This window comes from Trachurus japonicus, chromosome 19 (genome assembly GCF_045865225.1).
Source record: "Trachurus japonicus isolate A0001 chromosome 19, Traja_1.0".
NCBI lineage: Eukaryota > Metazoa > Chordata > Actinopteri > Carangiformes > Carangidae > Trachurus > Trachurus japonicus.
In genome coordinates this window covers 4,617,840-4,637,061 of record NC_140925.1, presented here as the reverse complement: position 1 = coordinate 4,637,061, position 19,222 = coordinate 4,617,840, and the positions used below count along the sequence as shown (strand labels likewise).

At 43.8% G+C, this 19,222-nt stretch overlaps 1 protein-coding gene across 5 annotated transcripts in view; it reads right to left on the bottom strand.

The window, feature by feature from the left end:
* srcin1b (SRC kinase signaling inhibitor 1b) overlaps positions 1-17,262 on the bottom strand; it is a 139,022-nt gene extending 121,760 nt beyond the window's left edge. For 4 of the 5 annotated variants that reach the window (XM_085760814.1, XM_085760816.1, XM_085760813.1 and 1 more), the window contains exon 1: positions 17,171-17,262. In XM_085760814.1, the coding sequence (XP_085616940.1) occupies positions 17,171-17,192 (22 nt within the window). In that variant the 5' untranslated portion in view covers positions 17,193-17,262. Of the gene's footprint in view, positions 1-17,132 lie in introns of all 5 variants that reach the window. The other variant, XM_085760817.1, reaches the window with a different exon arrangement.
* Positions 17,263-19,222: the final 1,960 nt, after the last annotated feature.

Sequence of the window (19,222 nt, the reverse complement as noted above, 5' to 3'; positions counted from 1 at the left end):
TCCAAACATTGTAAGAGGATTAAAAGTTGACCGGGAGTCATGTCAGTACAAATATGACGATTGTTGATGATTTAAAGGGATAGTTCAACATTTTGGCAAATTGGCCCATTGCCATAATCCCTATAGTCATAGCAGTAGGTTCGTTACCTATAATTGTCGGTGCAAGCTATTTTTAGAACAGCGGAGCAGAGTTGTGAGCTGCTCAGAGCTACGCTACGGAGGCTCAAGGGATTTCTTGGTTTCCTTCATCAAACTCATCAAATACACAATCCAACAACTCCACAACGCTCTGGTGGACAAGTTGTGACCTGCACATTCACCACGCTATGAGATAGTAACACAACGTTACCACACAGAGTTGTTTTAGAGGGAAATTCATGCAAAACAGCTAATGCGCGTTGCCTTCAGGGACAGTTTATCATCAGGTTACAGGTGAGAGCAGTTGGGGGTATGACATCATTGTTTCACAAAAGATCTGTTTTGGGCGTCTACATGAAAACACTGGGGCGGTGTTTTGAGATTTACCCGCTCTGGGACCCATTTCCCCCCCAAAAAAACATTTTCTCGACTGGACAAAACCATAAAAAACAAATGCGGATTCACTGAAACTATACCGTATCCATGGGGACGGGCTTTAACTTTTAATGTCCTCAGGTGTTCTGATGAATGCAGCAGGGTTTGATCTGTTATTGTTGCCAGAATAAGACATTGTGCTCTTTCTCTCTATACATACATATACATACAGCACGCCACCTCTTCATGTCAGTCACTTCCACAGCTGCGATAGCAAATCAGCAGCGTACAGAACAAATTGGATGTGATGTTCAGATGTGTTTATTTCCTCCAGCTGAGCTTACACGTGCAGATTGTGACAGCTACATCCATCCCTTTAACGCGTGTGTGCGGCTGCTTCTGTCGCGTGTGTCTGTGCAGTGTGTTTAGACCGATTTCCTCTTCCTCCGTTGCCCACTCAAACCCTCAGCATTCCTAATTTAGACCGAGTGTTTCTCCCCCCACCCACACGCTCCGGCCTACTGTCTGAATCCATGATGCTACAGTATACGGCGGCGCTCCGGCACATCAAACCTCTCGCCTCTCTCCTCCGTGGATGGCTTGCGGGGTTGGGGGGGAAATAAATAAATAGATAAATAAATAAATAAATAAATAGAAAAACGCGAGGCCGAGGCGGATTATGAGCGTGTCAAATTGGCAGAATGTATTAGCGTCGCACCGATCACCGTCACATTTTTACCCCCACTATAGTCAATTATCAAGATAGATAGTTCAAACAGATAATAGCCCCCGCGATGGCGCCTGGACCCATTTTCTGCTTAGTGGACAGAGAGGGATGAAAAAAAAAGAGGGATGGGGATGAAGGGGAAGGAGAGTAAAAGCATTAGCGATGTTGTGATAGGAAGAAAATGCTACTTTCAGCACGGCTACAATCAGATCGGCTTGACCGAGACAGAAGGAGGGGGAGAAGGGGGGGAGGAGGGGAGGGCAGGAGGAGGAGGAGGGGAGGGGTATTACTGCAGACTGTCTCTGGATCCAGGCTCGGGGCCCGGGTGGCAGAAATATGGAGGCAGAGGAACACTTGTCATCCCAATGAAATCATCGTCCAAGGCTGCTGAGGGAAGCGAGAGCTGCACAGAGACGAGGATATGTGTGTGTGTGTGTGTGTGTGTGTGTGTGTGATACAACAGTGTGTGTGTTATGAAACAACAGAGACACAAAAAAAGTATGATGACAAAAAAAGAACAGTTTGCTGATTATATCGCGTTTGTGTGCGTGACAAAAGCGATGCCTGTGAGCTGTGTTTGCAGATTAGTCTTCCTTTGAACAGGAAGTCAGACTTTCTTATTCTGATTTGACCCAACGGATCGGATGATACAAAACGTTTTCTGACCATTGCATGAATCTATTTATTTATTTATCTATTTATTGAACCTTTATTTAAAGGGCAATTCCGGGCAAATTCAACCTGGGGCTCTAGTTTCCTAATATTTTAGGTCCAAAAGAAGGATTCTGAAGGTTTTCTTTTTACTGTTTTGCAGTAGTTGTGTCTGTCCCCGCCTCACCACGGCAGCGGTGATTGGGAACGGACAGCGTTTCCACCGTTGAGGCTGTTTACATCCCTCAAAACCGCTTTTTTTGGCATGTCCAACTTGTTGGTAAACGGAGCTGCAATACAAAGTCTCACGAAGTCTCGCGAGAGTCAAATTGACGTTCTCAGCATGTTTACAGGGAGCATAAACGATATCCAGACGAAGACATTGATATTCCTTTGTTGATAAAACACTCTGGAGCTTCAGACGACCTGTAAACACAGTTGGCCGTTAACTTGACTCTCACGCGAGACTTTGCAAGTTTGCGCGAGACTTCGTGAGACTTTGCATTACAACTCCGTTTACAAACATGTCGGCTTTCTTGAAGCAAATAAAACCCCTCTGTGTATTTTTGAAGCCATCTAAGCTTATCTGTGGGAGAAAAAAAATGCGGTTTTGAGGGATGTAAACAGCGGAAATGCTGTCCACTCCATTCATCGCTGCTGTGGCAATACAAGGACAGACACAACTGCTGCAAAATAGAAGCAATTAAAAAGAAAATCTTGAGAATCCTGCTTTAAGACCTAAAATATAAGGAAACTAGAGCCCCAGGTTGAATTTGCCCGGAATTGTTCTTTAAACTCTGAGATATACTGAGGAATCACAAAAAAACACAAAACAACATATCAGAAATACCAAAAAGTAAAAGTTGAATTGAAAACAGAGAAGTCTAGTTAAAAACAGGAGAAGCTGGAGGTGAAATAAGATGCAGTTATGGATTTAAATTGTCCTCATGATAAAAGTGTTGATCGTTTTACAGCTGCTGTTGTTGGACCGAGTGGGCGTCAGCGTCATGTGATGTCCCCGAGGTCCTGGTCCACAATAAGAAAGTGGGTGACGCCACATTTAGAGTTTATCAGCAGTAGATGAATATTTGATGCACGCGGCCCTGTGATGTGTGTGATGTTATTATAAATAAAGACGTTTAATTTCTTTTTAGCAATAATTGTAATTTGTCCTGTTAAGACCATTTTAATCACCTGTTTATAGAGCAGCCTCCAAAGACGGAGACAGTTACTGACAAATACTATGTTTATAGACACATCTGCTAACAAGCTCATAATGATGTGTTATATAATGTTTAATTGATCATATGCTGCCTATAAAAGCAGAATATGGAGATTTACGCCAAGTAGTGCCAGGAAACTTCATTATACAATTAGACAGCTGGACAACACACAACAATCAGCATCATTATACACACACACACACACACACACACACACACACACACACACACACACACACACACACACTATCTGCAGCCAGCTGTTTTAATATTGTTGCTGGAACGAAAAGCAAAACTTCAACTTTAAAAACTGGTTTCAAAAGTCAGATGGAGACGGAGACGAGTTCTCCATCCTTCGGTGATGAATCAACAACAACAACCTTGAAAAACCACTTCAACATCTAATAAAGCCTCAGAGTAGGGCTGAACGGCGCATGGATAGGTCGCACTTGACCGCTAAGAAATGGTAAATGCTAATTTACTAATTGTCCAGTGTTGAAATTAGCCCATTGCCATAATCCCTATAGTTTTATGAGTAGGTTCGTTACCTTTAATTGTCGGTGCATTTTTCGAGGTAAATGCACAGACTGCTTGATGAAAAACTGCCCCAGATGGGATGGACATGAATTTGCCTCTAAAACAACTCTGTCTGGTAACGTTCTGTTATTATCTCATAGCGTGGTGAATGTGCAGGTCACAACTTGTCCACCAGAGCGTTGTGGAGTTGTTGGATTGTGTATTTGATGAGTTTGATGAGGGAAACCAAGAAATCCCATGAGCCTCCGTAGCGTAGCTCTGAGCAGCTCACGGCTCTGCTCCGCCGTTCTAAAAATAGCTTGCACCGACATTTAAAGGTAACAAACCTACTGCTATGACTATAGGGAACGAGCCAATTTGCCAAAAATGTTGAACTATCCCTTTAACGGCAGGCGTAAACGGGGTGATAAGCGCTTCCCATTCAGACCAATGGAGCTGCAGATGCTGCCAAAGGAGCATCTGCAAACTTTCTGAGTCTGAATGCATTTGTAAATAATAAATTCCAGTTTTTGATTCTTGCTTTTGTAATTATGGGATGTCGAGTGAAGCCTGACGACGGGCTGTAAATCATCTCCATGTGAAAACGTGCAAACAGCGAAGGCGTGTGAACTCTTTCTGAAGCCGCTGTATCTCTAACAACTCATACGAAAGAACTTTTCTTCCGTATCAAGCCGCTCTTCTACAATAATGAAATAATTTCCTGCTCCTCATCCCTCTCTCCCCCCTCCGCCTCTCACCCCCCCCTCCCCCTCCCCCCTCCTCCTCCTCTTCTCTTCATTTCAGAGACCCCATTATTCCAGCGAACAGAGGCTTTTCATTTGAGTGTCTGATCGGGGTTTCACAAGGACCACTCTGTATAATCAGCAAATGAGGAGCTTGTTAAACGCCGCTCGCTGCAATTTACTCGTCAACGCGGCCGGGCGGCGTTTTGTTGTGTTTGCTTTCAGAGGACACGTGTCAAAGCTGTCACGCCGGCTTAAGAGATAACAAAGAGCAGGGGGAGATCAGAGCTGTCACATAGCACATGTGGAAACACACACACACACACATTCGACAGTTGACACATAAACACACGTGATGTTTGCCAGCGGATACACAGATGAATGTGAAGCTCTCAGAAGGTGGAGAACGTCTATTTATACACATATACACAGACACACTGCTCACATGTGGACATACAAGGAGCAGACTGCACTAGGCCTGTGTTTTGAAGAATTGGACAATATCCAATCTCTGACATGTTATACGATATATTGTCATTGTTTTCTTAACCCTTTTATAAACAAACTACCAAGACAGGGGAGTTATTCAAGTACGTTTAAGGCTCAGTAACTTGTATCTGAGGTCGGAAATGACTGTGCTGCCTCTGTTTGAGATACTGGACACACAGCACAGTGGTGTTGTTGCTTGTAGTCGCCACAGACTTTATTTAAAGAGGAACTATGTTAGTCTGGTCTCTCCTCCTCTGTGTCTCTAACCCTCCTCTCCTCCATGTGCATTTGTTTCCAACGAAGCCGGTGAGAAATCAATCCATGGAGCGGTGGATAACGTTATTTATCATCTACCATGTTACCATGTGTATATCTGTGTAGTCTTATCTGTCATAAACAAGAGATTAAGGGCTACGGGGCGCGTTACGTTTGTGTGGCGGTGTCGCCATGGAGACGAGAGCTGGGACACCGGGTCGGAGGCTCTGATCTTACAAGGTTGGTTTTCAGCCAAGAGACGCTAGGTGGAAGGCAGAGAGCCTCCATTCTCCCTGGAACTAGTTACAAGTCGTTGATTTAACCAGCACTAGGACTCTGGAGCTGGTTAATTGAGGTACAAATCTTGCAGAGTTCCTCTTTAACATCCGACACTAAAAACCCCATGAAACTTCCAGATAAATGAGGAGACGCTGCCTTTGTTGGGAACGATCTCACTGTGAAGCAGCGGCAGCTCTGGACTGCAATTCTCATTTTAAAACATTGTTGTCAAGCGTGAATTTGAATTAATCTCTAAACTTGATTTATATCCCAGCTCTAGTTGTGACCTGCACATTCACCACGCTATGAGATAATAACACAACGTTACCAGACAGAGTTGTTTTAGCGGTAAATTCATGCAAAACCGCTGGTGAGCGTTGCCTTCAGGGACAGTTTTTCATCAAGCAGTCTCTGCATTTACCTCTAAAACAACTCTGTCTGGTAACGTTCTGTTATTATCTCATAGCGTGGTGAATGTGCAGGTCACAACTTGTCCACCAGAGCATTGTGGAGTTGTTGGATTGTGTATTTGATGAGTTTGATGAGGGAAACCAAGAAATCCCATGAGCCTCCGTAGCGTAGCTCTGAGCAGCTCGCGGCTCTGCTCCGCCGTTCTAAAAATAGCTTGCACCGACAATTAAAGGTAACGAACCTACTGCTATGACTATAGGGATTATGGCAATGGGCCAATTTGCCAAAATGTTGAACTATCCCTTATCCACCAGATAGACACCGCCGCCGCCGCCCCTCGATGCTCCGACCTCGGCTCAAAGAGCGACGGAGCATCAGCTGAGAATCTGCTCTTATCCGACCTTCAGAGGACGACGCCGACACCTCGTCACCTCGCTGCCCGGTGTTCAGTTACTCCGTCTGCACACGTTCATTCATTCAGCTCCAGACGGGTTTGATAAAATCTTATTGGCCCTGGATCGCAAACATAACACACACACACACACACACACACACACACACACACACAGAGCCAATGTATTAAGTCAACATGGAGTCCGACTCCTCATCCGTGCAATGTAACTCTGTGGTTTAAGTAAATAAGACTCGATATCCCCGAGTCTGAGCTGTGAGCTTTGCATCCGGCGTCGGAGCAAACAGGTGAACCGGTGCGTCCTCGTGGTGTCGTCGTCGTCATGGTGAGCCTGCAGCACGATCCAATCTCACACAGATAAAACCTGCAGACGTGACGATGAATTTCCTACAATTTAAACAAAGACACAAACTCCTGGCTCGTCTGTCACACACACACACACACACACACACTCGTCCTACCTGTGACAGTGTGTGTGTGTGTGTGTGCTGATGTGTGACAGTAATGCTATCTGATAGGCTGTTCTCTATCAGGGATGTCACTGAAATAGCAATCCCTTATCAAGGACAAAATGTTACAGCTGCTGCTGGGAAAAAAAAAAAAATCTGGAGATGAATATCTGCGATTCAGTCTTTCAGGGAAACTTGTCAAATTAGACTCTGAATGTATTTCCCACTGCACTAGAAACCCCAGAATATGTGATGGCAGCAGCAGGAAGACCTTGAAGTAACCTCCTCACTCACACACACACAGACACACACAGAAACACACAACATACTGCAAAATCCACATCCCCAGGACGGTTTTTAAATGCTTTTCCAATGGCATCTTAAAAGCTACAACAAAGGCCGTTTGAGGTAAAAACAATCAGAACATGCTTTTATGTTGCACAACAGGAAAAACACAAAAAAGCACAAAAAAACACACACTCCTACAGCGGATGGAGAGACGCAGGGTGCATCTGTGTTTTAATGCTGCTCGCTGATCGACCCACCGCTGAGGGAGAGGAGAACCGTGAAGGCTGCAGACGGAGAAGACGATTGGCTGCTGAATCAGACGAGCTTCGACATCACACACACACACACACACACACACACACATATACACAAGTGGGAACCAGGCAGCAGCTCCAGAGGAATGTTAAAAGTGCAAAGGCAAAAAAAAAAAGTGCAGATGTTTTGTCAAGAGAAACAACTTTGACAAAGTCAGAGAAACTTTTCTGGGAGATTTAGTGCAAAACTAAAAAAGCGAGCAGCGTCTGTAAAACCTTCATAGATCTTTACTGGAGCAGATATTTGACACCAGAGCAGGAAAAGCAGCGGTGCAACAACGACAGCTTTACATTTACATTGTTCTCGTGAGCCGACTAACACCAAACAGAGTGGAGCCTTTACCGATGGCATTAGTCAGACAGTGTGGGTTGCTCCGGGTGACCGGTGGTGAAGTGGAGGATTTACTGTAAATTCTCAAATAAAAAAGACGAGTTTTTAAATAGATTCTGGTTCTGAGCAAAGAAAAGCCAGTCTCAGTTAGAAGTTGGGTCCATTAAATGCAAATTGTGACGTCATCACGGTGCACGCTAGTTTCCAAAACAAAAACTCGCTTCCATTTTCTCTTCTTCTTCTTATACTATTTATTTTTCTTTTTTCCTTTTTTAATTTACCTGCACAAATATGTGATTGGATCTCAACGTGGACACTGGAGACGTATGTATATTAATGCCAGCTGTAAATGCTATCCGGTCAACAGGATGGAAGCTGCTTCATTCGTGTTAAAGTTCTCAATGGGCCGGAAAATTAAAACCCGAGCTGGTCCGACCCGCGGGTGTTGAAGCCCGGATGCGACGCTGCTGGACTCACGAGCATTAATTCTGTAAATCAGTGCAGATTAAACTTCTAAACGGATAATCTTTTAAGCGGTGATAAAAGAATGATTTGACTCTCAAATATAAGTTCGGCAGTTGAAGCAAATATAAATTTTGGCTTCTACTGGAGAATTTACGGTGATATATTTTGTGAAAATACAAGAAATGAAATGCCAACTTGTAGTGGTGGATATGACTATGGTGGTGTTACCAATATATGTTTATATAAACATTTAAATTGCACTTGGTTACCATGAAATGTCGCTTAAAGGGATATTACACCCAAAATCGATAATTCACCAATTTTCTACTCACCGTCATCCCTTTAACATTGGTTCTACTTACATTTCCAGTCAGACATGAACCTTCACTGTAAAACTATATTTATAGACATCAAGTAATGAAATTATTTGAAATGCCCATCACTTCTAACTAACTACACAGCATGCAAACCGTCAACGCTAACGACGCCAGTTTAAATGATCTCATGTGGGTAACTTCCACCATTCTTGTGGGTTGATCTGTTTGTTTGTGTTGCAGATTCTGAATAATATTTCTGTTGCACAAATAATAAGTAATATGGAGCAGTAAAGGAGCTTTTCACCAATTTCGCCGGTCAAAGTCAATTTAATTGTCACAGTGAGCGTGAAAACTACATGATACAAGACGCCCACACCTCTGGTCCATGTATTGAAAACATGAGAGAATCTAAAATACAAAAGGCCAGGATCAATAATATTAAAAACAAAATATGAAGACGATTAAAGAATCAGAAATATCATGAGAAGAAGAAACACATTTAAAAAGCACATTGGCTCATCAGGACCTGCCCTGGTTTATGTGTCAGCACCCGTGTGTGTGTGTTATTCTGTGTGTGTGTGTGTTATTATGTGTGTGTGTGTGCTGTGGCCATGAAATAATGTATAATTGCTGTGAAAGTGGTGAGAGCTGCAGCGGCGTCTGGTGTGCAGCCGTCCGCCCGTCGCTGTCAGAGCGCCCACGCTGGCAGACATGAGGTCATTATCAACACTTTACATCCACAAACTGTCAATCGCAGGTAAAAAAAACAAAAAAAACAACCTGTGACGCAGTGTTGTTTTTTTTTCCAATTATTAAGCTGAGAGAAAAGCAGCCGGCGTCTGTGTCGATGTGTCTCCTCCTCTCAGTGCTCAGCTTGTGGAGGCTGGGACACTAAAACACTGACAAAAACATAAAAGGCTGCTTCACAGTTTATCCGCCTTTTCCTGCTGCTCTTTGTCAGATTTGTTTCATTCCCACATCATTTGTCTTCATACAGGAGAGGATTTGCCTTTAAGAGACACCGGGTTATATTTATATTTATATATATATATATAATCTTAAATGCAGCGTGACAGTCATCAGGTTGGACATTTTCTCCTATACACAGCGTCCACCTCTGCTCTTTTCTAGTCCTCACACGTCTCTCTGTGTTTGTCTAATGTCAGACCGAAAGGTAAAAAGGTGGAGGCAGGTTGTAGAGAGACATTTAAAGGCCCGTATGTCCTCCGACATGTTAGCGCTGGTGAGAGATAAAAGTCAGCTGAGCCCCGAGGCCGAAGCAGAAAGAGTCAGGAAGAGTTAAAGTGGATGGATTTTTAAAGATGCTCCGAGAGCGTCCTAGAAACAACAACATGAGGCGATGCTACATGTTTTTTAAGCACAAACACACACAACACAAGCAGGAGTCGACTGCAGCCATCGGAATAAAATAGGAATAAATGCCGTTCCAAATAAAACTGCATAATGTTAACACGTTGATTGGGAAATTTGAATCCGAATGGGCTCATTAGGAAAGACATTTATTTCCGTTCAGATGGGCAGTTTATGCCGGTCGATGTTCGGATCAAGATCCATGTAAACGCTGCTGGCTGCTGTTTCTTTTTTTTTCCTTCAGTTGACCGTTGCTGTTATTTGAAGGTCCAGCTGTAGCCAACCTCCTGGCATAGATCACAGCAGGAGAAGTACAAACTGCTGTGCTTTGCTGCTTAATTAAAGACGACATATTCTGCCCCTTTTCCAGAAATTAAAATAGTTCCCAGGTGTCTTAAAGACATGTCTGTGACATGCTTCAGTCAAAATCCCCCAAGGATCAAACATCACAGCTCTTTTCATCCTCTCAAAGAACGGCTGGTTTCACTGCCTGTCCCTTTAAATGCAAATGAACCACTGTTTGCCCCACCCCCTCTACCGGTATCTGTACTCACAAGTAGGGGTGGTATTATGCAAATTCAAAAAGTAATGACATCGTTGTAAGTCAACTGAGGGAACAGCTGGTAAAACCACATGGATTTCAACCTCAGGAGCCTGAAAATTACAATTTTTTTTGTCAGTTCTCACATTTTAGGGGCCGGAAGGCAAGTTAAACACCCACATACTATATGTTAAAGAGCCTTCAAAAAGTGATATTTTCATAATATGTCCCCTTTAAAGAGGAAACCAGAAACAAAAGTAACGTTTGCAGCACATGATATAGCCTTAGCCCCTAGATTTATCGGATCATATCGTGTGGCTTTGATCAGAGGAGGCAAAAGGCACGTACAAATTTGACCGGCAAAACTTCACTGAGTCAATACGTCACAGTGAATTTACTCTGATTAATTGTTTTATACATCTTCCACACACGTTTTAATCGCATCACTTTTTTTGCTCTCAGTGCCAATGAGAGCAAAAACTCTCCTCCTCTTCCTCCTCTTCCTCCTCTTCATCATCATCACCACATGAGAGTTTTGGATGCTTCAGTGAATAAATCAGGTGACATGATGAGCAGACGGGGCTGCAGACGGCTGATCCGGGGTCAGCTCTACAGAGCCACAAACGAGCTGAGATTCACGGTTAACGACTCTCAGCTGTGTCAATGTTTTAGTGCTTCATCTGAAAAGCGAAGGTCAGAGTTGTTTAATTATACACTTAAGCTGCTGCTGGATGAAATGAAATCACGCCCTGTGCTGCATGAAGTCCAACAGTAAAATAAAAAAACACACACACACACACACACAACAACAAGCTCATTTTCTAGCGATGAATCGAGGCTCCGTGTTAGAGGCTGCAGGCCAGAGTCGCTGCTGCTGCTGCTGCTGCTGCACTCACACAAGTGTCCTTCAACACAAACTGAATCTCTGCCAGATCCACAGGTGCTGCTCTCAGCCTGCAGCAGCCCACTCAGACGCCAATCGTCTCAGGAGCCACTGCAAACCCCACACACACATACACACACACACATACACACACACCACCCCCTCCCCCTCCGAACAGCAGGAGTATCTGTATTCGATGAAGTCGTGTGTTCACAGATTGAATGTGACACCGCTGATTCTGAAAAGTCCAGTGCATGTCACTGAAAACGCCTTTCTGATTTCTGAGCGTGCACCTGACGGATGCTACTCACCCATAATGCACTGCACAAGTAGGAAATGGAGACACAGCTGCAAAAAATAAATAAATAAGGTTTTAGATGAAGGTAAAAAAAATGGAGGCATTTTGACCCTAAAATTGAGACAGTGCAAGTACATTTTTCATCTATTAGCGAATGTGCAACCAGTAAATTTGCCAGATTCTTTTTTTTAAAAGTCCAGTGTGTAATATTTGTCAAGGTTTACTGACAAAATGAATTTACTACCCATGAATATATTAGTATAAATGTATAAAAAAAAACATGATTCTCCATCATTGGCTTTTGGATACATTTCCAATTTAGAGCTGCAACAACTACTTTTGTTTTAGAGGTAAATTCAGAGACTGCTTGATGAAAAACTGCCCCTTTTTGGCAAATTGCTTGAATTTCCCTCTAAAACAACTCTGTCTGGTAACATTGTGTTATTATCTCATAGCGTGGTGAATGTGCAGGTCACAACTTGTCCACCAGACCGTTTTGGAGTTGTTGGATTGTGTATTTGATGAGTTTGATGAGGGAAACCAAGAAATCCCATGAGCCTCCGTAGCGTAGCTCTGAGCAGCTCACGGCTCTGCTCCGCCGTTCTAAAAATAGCTTGCACCGACAATTAAAGGTAATGAACCTAGTTAAAAGCTCCTTAAATTCATTTAGAAAACATTATAGTAATTCATTGATGTGAAAGTGTTTCAGACCAAACACTCTATATATGTGATTGCTGTTGGAAGATATAACTATTTAAGACTTATATTAACACAAATATTCCGCTTACTTCTGCTTTAAATCTCATCTACACTGTATGTTCCATGACGCTATTATGGCGACACATTGATCACTGATTAAAGGAGAACAAACTCTCCCCGACTGTCACAGCCAGTAATTACTCAATCATCGCTGATTGGTTCCCCGTCAATCGATTAATCAATTAGTGGAGCGTTGCGGCCGAGGCAGCGGGTTAAGTGCAGCCGGTCAGTCAGGTGTCGGAGACGTTTCCCGCAGACTGCCGGAGGAGGAGACGTAACGTTGTAATAAAGTGAAGTCATTTGTCATCTGAAGCTTTCTTTCTCTCGACGCTCTGACAAATTTATGAAGCTGGCGGCGGCTCGGCGGCGGCTCGCTCCTCCAAACATCTCGGAAATGTTGTGTTGACTCATGAAAGGAGTCAAAGGTGGAAGCATCAAGGACGAGGAGCCGGCGGTGGAATGTCAGAGTGCAAAGCGTCTCTCGAGGGCGGAGGAGGAAGAAGACGAAGAAGACATCCCTGAATCAATATTATAGTCGGCTCTGCAGCCTCACCTGGAGGCGCCGTGGCAACCGCATCAATCAGACAGCCACCCTGTGATGCTGGCCCAGCTTCCTGCCTCTCTGCCGCCGCTTCATCTCCTTCACGTTTTCCTCCGTCTCTCCTCCATCTCCTTCCACATGTCAACAAGTTTGATCAGGCTGACGTGGGAACTCTGACAGATCCTCCTCCTCCTCTCCCTCTCTTCTCCTTCCCGCTCTGCTTCCCAGTCGCTCCGGATGCCAACGAGCTTCCCTTTTCCTTCCTTCCTTCCTTTTTGACCCAATTGACCTGATCTGTTCCCTCCCTCCATCTTTCTTGCTTTCCTTTTCCCTTCCTTCTTTCCAAAATCCTTTCCCTTCCTTTTTTTCTCCCTCCCTTCCTCCTTTCTTTCCCTTCCTCCATCCTTCTGCTTCCTTCCTTGACCTAATCTATTCCCTCGCTCCATCTTTCTTTCCTTCTTTCCTTCCTTTTTCCCTTCCCTTCCCCTTCCTCCCTTCCTTCGTCCTTACTTCTTCCTTCTTTTTTGACCCAATCTGTTCCCTCCCCCCATCTTTCTTTGCTTCCTTCCTTTTTCCCTTCCCTTTTCCTTCCTTCCTTTTTGACCCAATTCACCTGATCTGTTCCCTCCTTCCTTCCTTTTTGACCCAATCTGTTCCCTCCCTTCATCTATCTTTCCTCCCATCTTTCCCTCCGTCTCTCCTCCATCTCCTTCCACATGTCAACAGGTTTGATTAGGCTGACGTGGGAACTCTGACAGATCCTCCTCCTCCCCGTTTCTTCTCCTTCCCAGTCGCTCCGGATGCCAACGAGCTTGATCCTATACAGTATACCCTCCTCCACCTCCACCTCCACCCATCCACCCATCCCTCTCCATCTCTAAAAACCCTCCTGGGGAGCCGGGGGGACGGGGGCTGTGACATGACTCACGCAGTCACGCAGCAGCACAATAAAGAGATAAAGTTTGAGATGTTCACGGGGCGACTGACTCCATCGTCTGTGTTTCTGTTCAGATTTAATCCTCTGGGCGGATGTGACAGGCCTCACATCCAACTACGCCGGGGTTTTTCAGACAGGACAGGATTGTGAAGAGAAAAGAAACACATCATCTATCTCCCACCACGCTCACTCACAGCACTCCAGTCTTTTCTCTCTCTCTCTCTCTCTCTGACACAGATTTGTGCAGAGTGAGAGTGGAGGTTGAGGAGGGGAGGGCATGGTGTAAATCAATACTGATTAAAGATAGTGAAGACCTCCATTTTGCTCTGTGCCAGCCGTGTACGGTACAGTCGGCTCAGCCTGCAGCAGCAGCAGCAGCAGCGGAGCCCGACGTGCCTCTCATGTGTTATCACTGTGTTAGACTCACAGAGGTAAGTAGCTGATATTTGGGGAGATAAAGACCTGCTGATCTGTTGAAAGAAAAAAAAAAAAAAAAAAAACCCAGACGGTCGTTTAAGAGAAGCTGTCACACTCATGTGGAGCTGTTCAAACACTCTCCACACAAAGATGGCAGCTCGTAGATACAGTACACACCAACCTGTAATCAGCTCATGTGTGGAAGCCGGATGCAGATTGAAGGCGGTTGAAAGCAGAGGTGTTAGAGAACTAAGCACCGGCTTCGGGCCCCGTGACCATTGTAGGGCCCCCAAAAGGGGAATTGACTTTTTAAAGCTGTATCGCGTAACATCGAGAAATTCTGCATAATTACTCAAATCTTTAATTGTTGTTGCACTTTGCTGTTGCAGTTTCTGTTGCAGAAATAAAAAAAATAAAAAAACAGATGATGTGTTTACAGTAAATGCCTATAGGCCAAGGCCTAGGTGACATTCACTATCCCACTCAGTACTATATCACTTTGAATATTAAGTATAAATCAACCCCAGGCTGCACTTTTAGCTAATTTAGGTATCATTTTAGATTAAAAACCATAGCTGGGTAACAACATGCCAGGCTAGGATGATTCATAGCCCTAACCCTCGACAGATTAGAAAAATTTAAAAAGTTTGTAGGTTAGTAAATAATCAATCAGTTTTATACAGGGCCCCAAATAAAAAATTGTGCTTAGGCCGGCCCTGGATGATCGGCCACATTAACGATCAATACCTGGTGAGATGTTTTAGATGTGACTGTTGTTAAGACTTTAAACAAACAATAGAGAAAGTTGGAAATTAAACACAAACAAATTGATTAGACAAAATCAAATCAAACCCATTGGATAAAAGTGTTCGCAAACAAGACTCAGACTATAAACCTGATCAACCCTGAGTGGCGCTAACGCTACAACAGCTGCTGCAAACACCTGCTCAGCTGGGACAGATGTTCCCTGAGGGGGGGCGGTGGGGGGGTTCTTGCTGCTGCTGTTGTTATGCCAACATCATGACAACTGGACATCAGCTCAGAGGGAAACTACGATACGAGTTCATCAACAACTAAATATTTAACTCCACACAACTAAACAGTGAGAGGCTCCACCTGGTGGCACAGCAAGGAACTGCAGCACAGTCACACACACACACTCTAACAAACTCACACACACCCTGCAGCGTCACATAACAGATTTTTTTTACTGAATTATTAATGCAATGCAAATTAATCAATAAATACTTCACTGTGAAATATTTCACAAAGTGATTCTTGCTTTTATTTTGCAGCAGGAATTATTTATCAGTTTGTCAATCAATATAAAATTGATCTACCAATGTTATTTTTTCTAAACTCTTATTATTGTTGCTTTTCCACAGAATATTTTTAAAGTTATTTTAATTCTGTTAAACATTTAATTTAATCCACACACACACACACACACACACACACACACACCACAAGCACACAGGCTTCAAGTCTACAACTGCCGACTGATATTTTTGATTCATAATTAACTACTTTTTTACTCTGTTTTTACAAAAATACGTTATTACAATGTGTTAAAAAACATGTACACAAATGAAAACTGCCTACAGTAACTGTGTTAAACTGATCCTGATGATACATGAGGACGTTGAAAATCATTCATCATCAGTTTAGTCGACAGCCTAAAAAGGTCATGCTCCATTAAAATGTGATTTTCGTGATTTAATTAATTAAACAAGAATCATCTTTTTTAATTTCTAGATTATTATAATTTATTCTAAAACAAAGCTGCATTACACACACACCAGGTTAGATTAAAAACAGTTAATATCTGTGTCTTTAATCTCCTGCATCACTGAGCTGCAGGGTTAGAAACACTGAGGCTGTTTTTGGGGAACAAATTAACATTTTCAGCTCTGCTCTATAGCGCCACCCTGCTGTCAAAGACCTGAACGTTCAGGGACCTTATGGGAGTTCACAGCTGCTGCAGTTAAACAGGAGGACAGTTGTTGTGATCTCAGATGGATCCTCAGATCAACACAACAACACTTCATCTCCTCGTCTCATCATCACAGACTCTGAGTCAGGGATTCACCTCTCAGACAAACAGATGTGCACTTGTGCGGCTCGACCGTGAATAAAACATGAGGCGCAGATGTAAAAAAGACCCAACAAACCCAACAGCATCAGCGTTTAGGAGATAAAAATCAATGCCCTGTTTCAGATAAACATGTTTACTATGCAAATGAGTTTGTGTTGTTCCAGCTGCTCTCTGCTTTTTTTTTTTCCCTCTCCACATCCAGTCAAAATCTCCTTTTTAAAAACCAGCAGCACTGTGTCTCTCTCTCTCTATCATCACTGTTTCCATCCCTTCCTCTGTGGCCAACAACTGCAGCCTCTGTAAATCCATCAATAGCTTCTCTCTCTCTCTCCCAGCCTGCCCCAGATGCCAACCACAGAGAGCCAGAACATCAACAGTCTCCCATCGGCACAGGCAGTAAACAAGCGCTGCTGCTGCTGCTGATGCTGCTGCTGATGCTGATGATGCTGCTGCCAGACGCAACCCACACCAGCCAGACACACACTCACACACTCTCAGACACTCAATCCTGTCGATATCTGCGCTAAAATGCAATTCAAAAGACACTTCTAATGCACTTCAGACGGGCTGCAGTCTTCAAAACTGATTATTCCAACAGGAAGCTGCACAAACTCACTCGCCCCAGATTCTCCACCGGTCCGTGTGTGTCTCACTACCACCACACCACAACACAACAACCTGCAGAAGATCAAAACTGCTAGTAGGAAACATTTATAAACCGGACTTTAACGTAACGTAACGTAAAGAAGTAGTGATATTGATTTCATTTTTTTCCCCCTAGAAGCATGCACGGGGCAAAAAAGCCTGAAGAGGAGGGGGGGGAGAGCAGGAGGTAAACAGCGGTAGTTTCCCCCCCATCACCCCCAGCGCGTCAGAGAAAGGAAAGGCACTCAAGTTAGAAAAATACCTGCAACTACAGAATGGACGGAGAGAGAGGGGACATGCCTGGGAAGGAGGAATTGCCCATTCTCCGCCTGGATGCACCTGTTCACTGTCCTCTACCGAGCCGCCGTCACTTTCTCTCTGGTCTTCTTCTTATTCGTCTACGGTGGTACTTCTTTTTTTTATCCTTTTAACCTCTTCTCTTCTTCCCCATTCACTCCTCTTCTGTTTCTTTTTATTCTTCTGCTGCAGTTTCTTCTTCTTGTTGTTTCTCTCTCAGGTGTTATCCCTTCTTGTTCTTCCCCCCCTGCAGCTCCAGCTCCATCGTGTCTCGGCTGGTGTCGGACGGAGACAGAGAGCAGAGGCGCTCCTAACCATGTCTTAGCATGGCCACTGAATAAACTCATGTTTTATGGATGCGGAGCGAACCCCCCCCTCCTCCTCCTCCTCCTCCTCCTCTTCTCCCCTCCCCGTCCTGCCGCTCTTAAAGGGCCAGGCAACCAACCTCCTGCTTTTCCTCCACCGCCGCTGCTGCCTTTGATCTTGGCGCCGTCGCTGCAACGCATTGGATTTCAATCATGTGCTCAAAGTGTCTGTGGGAATTCAGCGTAGTGTTTATCAGTAACTCAATACGACTCGGGTGCATGGGTGCATGGGGGGGGGGGGTTGATCCGTCCTCACTTCCCTGTGCAGATGAGCAGAGAAAGCAACTGATGGAGGGATGAGGATGAAGAAGAAAAGAAGAAAAAAAAGAAAAAGTGACTGCAGATGTTTCTCTGACACTTTCCTCCAACAAACTGAGGGCGGCGATGAATTATGAATACTAGCAAGCAAACACTGATACTGTATCATGAACAGTGCTGTGTATGCATGTGTGATGAAACACTGCAGATAGAGCGCATCCCAAAGTGTGTGAGAGCCAGTGTGTGTGTGTGTGTGTGTGCAACAAAGGATATTGTCAAAGTAAATCCTCCACTCGTAGCAGCTGTAATTCAATCCTCAGTTGAAGGCCATGAATTAATGAGACCGTGTGTGTGTGTGTGTGTGTGTGTGTGTGTGTGTGTGTGTTCAGTGTCACAGTGGCTGTATATCATGCTCACTATGACACCTGATAATAGGATCTCCAGGGAGGGGAGGAGTGGGTGAAATGTTTGGCCACTGCAAAAAAATTCAGGATCGAAGAGGAAAGAGAGGAAGAAAAAAAATGCTCGAACAGGAGTTTTTTTTTTTTTCAAAACAGGAACACTGACGTCGACGAAATATTCAAGTTAAATAAACATCAAAAGACAAATGAGTGGGAACGAGTGCAGCTCTGCAGACTGGGACATGAAGACAAAATATCTATACATACAACACTGTCAATTTAAAATGATGTTTAGCTGTTCATACAGATGAATACGTGAGTTTTCTGCTTTTTAAAGGAGCAGTTTTATGTTTTTATTCCAATGTACCGCTGCTGGTATTTATTGTCGACTTGCATGGTTTGTCTGTGTGTGTGGGATCAGGCGGAGGTTTAATGTGATTCTTATTTTGTTTGTGTAATTTTATGTGGGGGAAGCTGAAGACAAATTTCCATTGAGGTCAGGACAAAAAAGTTAAATTAAACTAAACTAAACTAGAGCTATATATGAGTTTTGATAATGCTAGGTAGCACCAAGAAATGCATGCTGACTCAGTATCAGGAAGTGATCAGCAGAAGTCAGTCAGAACAGAAGTCAAGCAAGAGCTAATATTGGTGTAGTTTCCACCACTAGAAACAGTTCTTTAAATTAGCTGCTTAATCTAACATTAGCTACATACTAGCAACAGCAAAAACTTAAAGTAGGTTTGTTAGCAGTAGGTTTGTTACCTTTAAGTGTCGGTGCAAGCTATTTTTAGAACGGCGGAGCAGAGCCGTGAGCTGCTCAGAGCTACGCTACGGAGGCTCATGGGATTTCTCGGTTTCCCTCATCAAACTCAAATCAAATCAAATACACAATCCAACAACTCCACAACGCTCTGGTGGACAAGTTGTGACCTGCACATTCACCACGCTATGAGATAATAACACAACGTTACCAGACAGAGTTGTTTTAGAGGTAAATGCAGAGACTGCTTGATGAAAAACTGCCCCTG